At 29.3% G+C, this 9,965-nt stretch overlaps 1 protein-coding gene across 1 annotated transcript in view; it reads right to left on the bottom strand.

The window, feature by feature from the left end:
• The window catches only part of c12.2 (von Willebrand factor A domain-containing protein c12.2), a 60,982-nt gene that overhangs the window by 7,356 nt on the left and 43,661 nt on the right, over positions 1–9,965 (bottom strand). Inside the window, exons 9-18 of the mRNA XM_014428177.3 lie at positions 9,733–9,893; positions 9,482–9,645; positions 7,756–7,862; positions 7,452–7,642; positions 5,921–6,122; positions 4,658–4,806; positions 3,121–3,277; positions 2,852–3,032; positions 2,568–2,773; positions 910–1,054 (exon numbers count right to left, since the gene is read on the bottom strand). Of these exons, the coding sequence (XP_014283663.1) occupies positions 910–1,054; positions 2,568–2,773; positions 2,852–3,032; positions 3,121–3,277; positions 4,658–4,806; positions 5,921–6,122; positions 7,452–7,642; positions 7,756–7,862; positions 9,482–9,645; positions 9,733–9,893 (1,663 nt within the window). The remainder of the gene's footprint in view (positions 1–909; positions 1,055–2,567; positions 2,774–2,851; positions 3,033–3,120; positions 3,278–4,657; positions 4,807–5,920; positions 6,123–7,451; positions 7,643–7,755; positions 7,863–9,481; positions 9,646–9,732; positions 9,894–9,965) is intronic.

Genomic DNA, 9,965 nt, shown 5'->3' with positions numbered 1-9,965 from the left:
TATGCATATATGCTGAGTATTTTCTTTTAGATTTTAATGGAATATAATTGTACATAACCATATATGATTTTTACATATACACATTTTTTCTATATTTAAAATTTTTACAATTAATTATACTGAGGGAGAATCGGATGTAGATAAATAAGTAAATAATATTGGGTTGTAAAATAAGTTCGTAGCATTTTTTACTGATAATTTCAATAAAAACTTCAGATTCTTATAAATATTTTTAATCAATTAAATATGGTCCATTTTGATCTGTTAAATGTTGCCATCTTTCAGGTAATTTTATAATTCTTTCCTTCCAGAACTTCTTAGATTTTTGAGCAATGAATCCCTCTATGTGCATTTTGCAGTCCTTGAGTGAATTAAAGTGTTTCCCGTTAAGATAGTTTTGAAGGGCCTGAAATAAGTGAAAATCTTTTGGGTTAAGGTCTGGTGAATAGGGTGGGTGGGGAATCACATCCCAGCCAAACTCCAATACTTTCTGCCGGGTTTGCAGAAACACGTGAGGACAGGCGTTATCGTGATGGAAAACTATGCCTTTGTGATTAGCCTGTGCTGGAGATGCTTTTGCTCAACTTGATGCTTACATGAGATATGTTAAGTGTTTCTGTGATATCCCATGTCGTAGAGTGAGGGATGTCTGTGACCAATGCTTGAATTTGAATCAATTGAAACAACAGTTGACCCGCTTTGCCTCTTCCAAGTCAAAATTTCTGGTTCTGAACCAAGCAAACCACCAACGGACGGTGCTTTCTCCTAAGGCATCATCGCCATACACACTGCAAGTTTTTGAATAAAGTGTTTCTCCCTTCCCTCTAATGATTAGTTTATGTTCCAGTAACAAGCTATCATCAATACTTATGTCAATCGATATTAAAAAATTAAATTAAAATAACTTACCCTTAACCCTTTCATCTGGAAACATCGAAATAGGTATCTTATGTTTAGACAAAACTTCAATAAGAGTTTCCTTTGCATCTTTGCTATAACGGTCAAAATCAAAAACATTACCGACAGCATCAGAGATACTATCCTCTGGAAACACCTAGAAATTAAATAATCCCAAATAAAACTGGAAGGTAATTAGTTACAATATAGAAAATGAATGAGAAGATGACAGTCAAAAAATGATTTTAAAACAATAAAAAACTATTTTGGGGATTTTTTTTTATAGGCTATATTAATAGTTTACTTATATGTAATAAATTAATATTTATTAAAATATTTATTTTTTATTATTTTGAGATTATTTTTTGACTGAAATACACCGGGATGAAACAATTGGTTCTCTTTCAACATCATTATTATCATTCCCCTTATAACTAAAAAAAAAAAAACTATTTGTTAACTTTTTATATCATTTACAGTTAGATATACTTTATTACTATTTAGAGATATAAACTTCATAGAATTTTTATATTGTTTATAGACGATAATTAATGATGATTATGATTATTTATAAAGTACAAATCTGATTCATGTCAGAGAATATACTTTGTTTGTTGTACTGAATTATATGGTGAAGTACGTTTGGTGGTAAGAGTAATGTGAAAGAAGCAATTTTTGTTTGTGTACTGGTTACAGTAAAAAAATATGTCCATATTTATTTCTCTATTATATAAAAAAACTTTTAGTAATCACCGTCTAATAATTAATTTTACATACGATCATTGTGTACTATTTAATTCTACATATGATCACCGTGTAATATTTTATTTTACATATGAGGAGGAATAATAAAAATGGGTCATAAAAATAATCAGTTTAACTGATGAAACATTTCTGCTAAAAAAGAATAAATGAAAAAGTTATCATCAAATCATCCAGGCTTTAACTGGAGTTACAGTCTCATACCCACACTTGAGCAACGAGTAATAGAATTAAATTAACAGTAGTACAATTTGTCAAATGTAGGTTGGACCCCATTCGGTGTAGATGAGTATCTCCCTAGTTTTTAAATTATATATTTATCAAAACAAATTTAAATTACAATTTAAAATTTATCTTAAAAATATGCTTACAGGCAAAATTGAACGAAGTAGGATTTAATTATTATAGATTGATTTCACTAAATATCTAAAGTGAACTCCAATGTAGTCCGATTTTTGGAAATAACTTTATCAAACACCAAGGGGTACAAAATAATACAGCATTATTTTAATAGGATAATAAGTTTTTTTATTTTCTAATAGACTTAAATAGAATCTAAAAGGGGATAATAACATTATCCAATTAGTGAATTTGTCAGAATAATTAAAATAGAAAAATATTATTTCAGGCACATTATAGGCCCAAATGCCTGATTTAAATAAATTTATCTCAAACATGTCATTATAACTTGAAGTCTATAAAATTTTCTTGTATTTTTTTATCGTCTAACATTTAACTTTTTTATACATGTCAAGGATTTATGCCATTTAACCCACAGTGTATCTCATATTGTTTAAATTATAAAAATAGATAAAAAAAAAAAAAAAAAAAAGCATACTGATAAATTATGTTTTAATATTCAATTTCAACAAACTGTGAATAATCATTTAGTAACTAATTCAATTTACCTGTAGATGTTTAACGATATTGACCAATTCCCTGGTTGAATAAGGATAAGTCAAGAGACCTTCGTCAGCCATCGTTCTTAACGTCCCGAAAGCGGATACTAATTTATTTATAACACTTATGTCAACATCTGGACCATAACTTTGTAATAGCTGGATTTCTGATACTCTACTAGGGTTATCGACCGCATGACAACTAAACAGATCACCTATATAGAGAGAACCATAAATATTTTTTAAAAAATAAATAAATAAAAAAAGAAAACAATATCAGATATGCTGATTACCCAATGCCCCAAAAAAGTCGTTTCCAAGGAATGGAAATCCCGGTCTGTTAGCCAAAACAATCATCCTGAAGTCTGGATGCATAGGAATAATTCCAGGATTGGGTCTGCTAGCTCTTGGGTCTGACCTACTAACTATTCTCCTTCCGTCTGATAGAATCATTTCACCACTTTCCACAAGCGTCTGAGGAATCGAAAAAATAACATAAATATAAAATAGTTTTCAAAAATTAAATTTCCAAAATAAGAGTACAATAAAACTGAGAATGTACTTTGAGTATGCATGTGACATGGGTCGGTGCCTTGTCAGCTTCGTCCACAACCAGAACATGACCAGTTCTCACAGCAGTGACCAGTGGTGAATCTTCATATTTAACTACTCCATCTCTGACAGTTGGTTGTAAAGTTAATGACTGAACAGTTGTGTCCCTAGAAATTTAATCAATCGTTTCATAAGGTGAATAACAGATAAGGTATTTACAAATCTTTAAAAAAAAACAAAAAAAAAAAACAAGCATACAAAAAATTACAATTTTTATTTTAATTCAAAGCATCAACTTAACACTGTGAAATTAGTATATTCTGAACAAAAAACACAGTTTATAAAAAAATTAGGAATTTTAGGAAAACAAGGGGAAGGCTACCGACGTGATATCACAGATTTTAATGAAACTTTTTATTTTAGGAGATATTAGTTGAAAAATTATTAAACATTTGTCTAAGGGTTTTTGCCAATGGACTCTAAGAACGAAGAAAGAAATTATATATTATACAATTTTTTAAAAAAAGGAAAAGTAATTTTGAGGATATATTTTTTTTCAAATTTGGAATTTGATTCCTCCGAGATTGTTTAATCATACATTGATATGACAAGTTTAATCGAAATTGTCAGAGCCGTTTTTGAGAAAAATTAAAAATTTGTAAAATTTATTAAACATAACACTTAACAGTAACACTTCCAATAAGTCGATTTCATCGAAAAAGTTGCTGTAACATCCTAGTCACATATTTGTACAAATTTCATTTTTGAGCTAGGCTGTTCACGTACAATTTTACGAGACAGTTATTTATTAGGGGATCTCCAAACCTGTATTTTCATGGAAAAATCGGAATTCCTTTTAATAGCTGAATGAAAATGGCATGGAAAATTTTAAGTCAAGCTTCATGGCTATGGGGTGGAAATCGACCCTCTGAGCACATCATCATGGACTGCACCGCCTTTGATGCACTACGGGACAGATTGCTGAGGGGAACTGGACTCTAAGCCCTCACAGAGGACTATTTCTCTCATCTGGTAATCAAAGAAAACTACCCTTATTATAAAGAATTTGTATACGGTTGGAAAACTATTGTTGGCAAGAAGAAGACCAGCCCCTGGAAGGCCAATGGGTGGAAGAGGAGCAGACGACTTAACCTTACAGCCGAAAATTAAAAATTGTAAATTGATTTATTAGCCGTGGTTCGGTGCTACAGATATTGAGCTGCACACCTGTAGTGCTCAAAAGACAGAAGGTGGAAATAAATAAATATAGCTACAGGAAAGTAAAAATATAAAACAAAAAAAAATAAGGTAAACATTAATCTAGTACAGACAAAATATTAATCATTCTAAACAAAGTGATATGACATTTCCATTCCTTCAATAAATAACAAAAAAAAAAAAAAAAAATTATACATACAATGGATTTTCATGTATAAATAAAAAAATTTCTAGTTACATTAAGATAAGATTATATCATTAAACTTAGCTGTTATTTCAGTAATGAAAATAAATGAATAATGATATTTTAATCTCATTAATTTAATTACCTATGAAGCTGAATGTATTCTCTAGGGCGATTGAGAAGTTGAAGTAATTTGTCAGTGATTTTGTTCTTTCCAACTCCTTGATTACCAACAAGAAGCAGATGTTCTCCTAACAAAAAATCTTGCAGAAGTCTCTCAAGTAGCCTGACATGCTGAAGAAGATAAATAAAATTTATAATTGTAGGTTTTTTAAAACTTATGTTTAAGTCGTTGAGTAACTATTAATTAATTATATATATAAATACTTATTACTTTCACAACTTCTGGCTTACACTTTCTGAAGGTTAGGAATTTTAGGTTAACAAAGGGAAGGCTACCGATGTGGTATCACATATTTTAATAAAACTTTTTTTTGGTGGGATATTAAGCCGAAAATTATTAAACATGTTTATTAGGGTTTTCGCCAATGCACCCTAAGAATGAAGAAAGAAAATATTTTAATTTTTTAAAATGTTTATATTATCATATGCTGCTTTTGCTAAGCATGTATTTAATTTTTATTTTTTGTATAATATATGAAAAAAATATTGTTAATCATATTAAATATTAAATGTAAACAAAATTAAATAATTTTCAGCCTATAAAGTTTATTAAACAAATTTCATTTTTTAAGAAAAATCAAGTAAGACACCTTTTTAGCATATTTTGATAAGTATTTTCAAATGTAATTCATAAATTAAAATTTTCATATTAATCGGAAATTGGAAATTTTCGGAGGAAATTCTTTTTTTTTTTGCCTATGCCTCATATACGCAAAATAAATTTTTGAGGATGCTAAAAACAAATCTGATTTGCTTTTTTTTAAGGAAATTTTTTACTTTACAAAAAGAAACTTTTGGTTTTTGTGATTTTAAAATGATTTAATACAACTGACATTTTTTTTTTAAAAATATAATTAACAATCATTTTTTCTTATTACACATGAATAAACAAATAGAATGGTACATTATACTCATTAAATACAAGCAGAGTAAAAGTGGATAGTGATAATATAAACAATTAGGTAATTAATATACTAAAATTATGTTAATTTTTTTTTCACTTCCTAGGATGCGTTGGCAAGAAACCTCCGACAGGTATATAATATTTCTTGATCTAATGAAACCAAAAACAGTTTCATTGAAATCAGAGATCCCACAAATGTATTTTGCTCTAGTAAGATATAAATGTGCAGTTTAACATGGTTTATATGAGCTATTAAAACTTAGTGTTAAAGAACTTTTTTATTTCAATGATTAAAATTAATTGAAAAAATGAAAAAGATACCTGTGGAACATCGTAGAATAAGATATCAGGAACTTTGCTTGTTGCTGAAGTTTCATAAATAGGAGCAGTAGTCTGCCCAATTGTGATATTATTACCGTTTCTTGTAATTGAACCAGCAAAGTCAGATTCAGCTTTCGGTTTCATGATCCCAGCTCGAAGAAGGACAGTTTCTAGAGCTTTCTTGGCAAGAGGAGGTAAGAATCTAAAAAATATATATATAAAGTAAAAGTGTAAATGAAACATTAAATGTGTATAGAAAACATATACAAACAAAAAATGAATTATTTCCTCTAAAATAATAAAACGATTTTCCACTTTCTTGTTGTGCCATTAATTTAATTTAAAAAATAAGCATAAAAATCTTATTAATTTTTTAGGATTTAGTTTATCACCCATTAAATCACTCATATTCAATTTCACGATTACTACCAACATTAATTTACATATTGTTTATACTTAAACCAATAAGATGAACATGGTGCTCTGCAATGGCTTATTCTCACTTCTTCATTAGTAAACGGTAAGTTGATATTAAATATCAATTGTTAACTCTTATGGGAAAATAGTAATTCCTGTTATTGTTTTCTTCTGGATATTCAAACAAACAAATCAGATTACTTTCCTATTTCAGACCCCACTTGTCTTGCTGTCAACGCTGCGAGTGGAATTTTCTATTCTTGAAACCAGAGACTTCTCACAACACAACTGTCCATCTCTCGAGCAGTGGTCTACCTCCTCTCTCCACAAACATTCATAGAAATCTATCCTAACTGTCTAATGGTTAGTTCTTGCTTAAAAAAAGTAATCCCTTTTACAATATCACAAGTGCGAGCCATCTCACCATTGTTCGAGTTTAAAATAATATACTTACAGGCTGCTTCTTGAAAAACCTGGCGGTACCCAAAAGTATGGACATCCCAGAATGAGATGGCTGGACGATGTTAAGGCAGACCTGCACCTCAAAAGAGAAGTGGGAGGTGGAGAGTGGTTGCTACCGATAGGCTAGCCTGGCATGCACTCTGTGATGAGGCCCATGCCCTTCAAGGGCATGAGCGCTAAATAGTATAGTATAGTAAAGAGGTTAAGGTCTGGAAATGAAAATCCTCGGCCTAGTAACTGTAATTAGTAAATTGAATTGCAGGAAGATGGTCCAGGTAGTGATAAAAAAAGGTAAAAAAATAGTTATTAGTAGCCAACAAATAAATACATAAATAATTATTATTTTTATTTATTTGTAGATAACTAATAAAAAGTTTTTCTGCTATTTTTGCCCTTTTTTTAACCATAATCCAGACTTTACCATCTTCCTCTAATTTACTCCCAGGCATTTAATTATGCCAGTACTATGTACTTGTATAATGTCTTATTAAATATGTAATTAAAGACCCTTTTTCAATTCAATACTCAGCCTTGAGGGAATAACTGAGTAATAACTTGTATAAAGAAGTAGCAGTTTAGTAATGAAAACCGATGATAATATTGAGATATAAGGCGTGCCAATGTTATAATAGAAACCAAAAGGATTCCTTACTTGGCCAGGCATGCACTGTGAATTATATTATATGGATCTTCCTCATAAAATGTAGTCGCACGCCTCGCCATCCTGATGAGCTGGCGAGTAGAGAATGATCCGGAAAGAGATGCTAAAAGTGGATCGGATCCTTTCCTCAAGCTATCTGTCAAGTCGAGTACACGTGATATTGAATCTGGCAATTTGCCAACCTAAGAAAAAATGAATTTTAAAAATATAAAAATTATTCATATGATAGTTCAAAATTATATTTCTTTAATTATAAGAAAAAAGTGTATTATCATATTAAAGTATGGAGTTATACCATAGAACGGATGATATGTGCCTCTTCACCAGCATTAAGAGGTCTCATTTCATGATAAAGGAATAAACTAAGAAGTTCTGGGTTCAACCATGGAGCTGCATCTATAGCTAAAAAGAAAAAAAAATGAGACCAACAGAAATAGAAATATAAACAAATAATTCTTTACGAAAAAATTCACTGAACAACTATAACTTGATGAAAAAAACGACTTTTGTATAGTTTCATTTGTTTTGGCAGGAATTGAACAATAGCTTTTGGCAATCTCAAAACTAAAATATGATAAAAAAAATTTATAGTTTCACATAAGTAATTTTAAAACTTTTCAACCCCAACTTATCTTGAATAATTTCTCAGGATCAGATTCGACTCGGAAAAATCAGTAGATATTAAAATATTCATGCTTTTGATGATGTTCTAAAAATTACTGAAAGCATATTTTAGTCAACGATTTGTAAGATTGTATAAAAAAAAAGTCTTCCCAAAATACATGATTGTTGTATCCCCTACAACTATTAAATATAATTTGATGAAAGTTCAAAATACATTAAAAATTAATCACAAATAAGTGAAATTTATTTTGTTTAATGGGTGCCAACGTTTCAGCCAAAATTTCAGGCCTTCATCATGACAAAAATGAAACGAGATAAAAATTATTCTACAATTAAAATAATAACAGTTTAATAAGGAATTAAGAAGATAATAAATAATAACACAATAAGGTCAGGTATAATATAGGAATAGTAAGAATTTAAAAGAGATAAAAAAAAAATGAAAAAATTAGAAAATATAAAAAAATAATAAAATATTGGAAAAAAAAGTTATTAAAAGTAGTGATTGCTCTATGTAAATAATGAAAAAAATTAAAATTATCATAATGAGAAATGTGCGAAAGTAAATGATAAAAAAATGTCGGTAAATGATACATAGTTTTGACATCTACTGACCTAAAAGCATGTAATTACAACCATAAGATCATATTAATATCCAATTCAAAACAACAACCAACCAGTCAAACCATGGAAAAATCGGCTATGTGAAATAGATTTTGAAAATATGAAAATATTACACAAATCCAAATCTCACGTAAGGCAGAAGACATTAGTGTCAATTTATATAGCAATTGATGAAGACAAAGTGCTCAACGCAAAACAAGAAGCAGCCCATAAACCTAAACATTATTACAAATAATGAAATTCATGATTCTTGAAAATTTAATAAATAGTAGTAATTTTGGTGAACCTTATAAATCGGGCAAATCAGTCGTTCGCGATATAGATTGTGCTGGGGACACGTATATAGGCTCTGAAGTTATTATGAGTTGTTGCAGTTGATGTATTTCCACAATGAGTAAGTTGGGTCATATAGTGAATATGATTATAAATAAAAAATAATTATAGATAATACCAATTTCAAATAATTTTTTTTTAGAAACAATAGACAATGGATTAACATGATGGCCTAAAATATGGAGAACAAAATTCAAAAGTATGATTTCTAATTGATAATTTTCATGATGTAAATATATTACAATTTTAACTATGTGTTATAACTTATTCTAACATTTTGTTTCAGTATGTTACAATAAATTATTCTAAATTATTAAATACAGATTAATATAGTACGGGACGCTGAAAGCTTCAATATGCATAAATGAAGAAATCAGACTGCCTGAGGTAATAAACCTAAACTAATTTCAGTAAATGTTAATATTATATTAATTACAAACCATTAGGCTCTGCCAAAGCTATTATCCTAAATGCTGGATGGATTCGATGAATTCCAGATTGGATAAGAACGTCTTTTCCAACTTTGTCAGCAAGTGCATCGTATCTACTATGATGAAGCAGCCTTTGACCATCATGAAGTTGTAATTCTCTATCGTGGACCAATCTAAACAGTTAAAAATAAAAAAGAAATAAAATAACAGAAATCAATTTCATTTTTGTGAGCAAAAATATTGAAAAATAAGAAGATTACCTATGAAGAACAGATAAAGTACTAGGATGAACACGATGGAGTCCATCCAACAAAGCGATTTTACCTTCAAGTGCTGCCATTACTAGTGGTGAGTTTTTCCAAACTGTATCTCCACTTTCTAAAGTTGTGCGTTGCTGTATTAGATCTCGTGCAGTCATATCCTTTAAAAAATATATAAATTATTTTTTAACATTTTAAATAGATTTCATTATTATTCAACGTATAATATAAAA

Source organism: Halyomorpha halys, unplaced genomic scaffold (genome assembly GCF_000696795.3).
Source record: "Halyomorpha halys isolate HHAL.00 unplaced genomic scaffold, Hhal_1.1 Scaffold698.1, whole genome shotgun sequence".
Classification (NCBI taxonomy): domain Eukaryota; kingdom Metazoa; phylum Arthropoda; class Insecta; order Hemiptera; family Pentatomidae; genus Halyomorpha; species Halyomorpha halys.
Note: the sequence above shows the minus strand (reverse complement) of the source record. Positions and strands in the feature narration are given on the sequence as shown.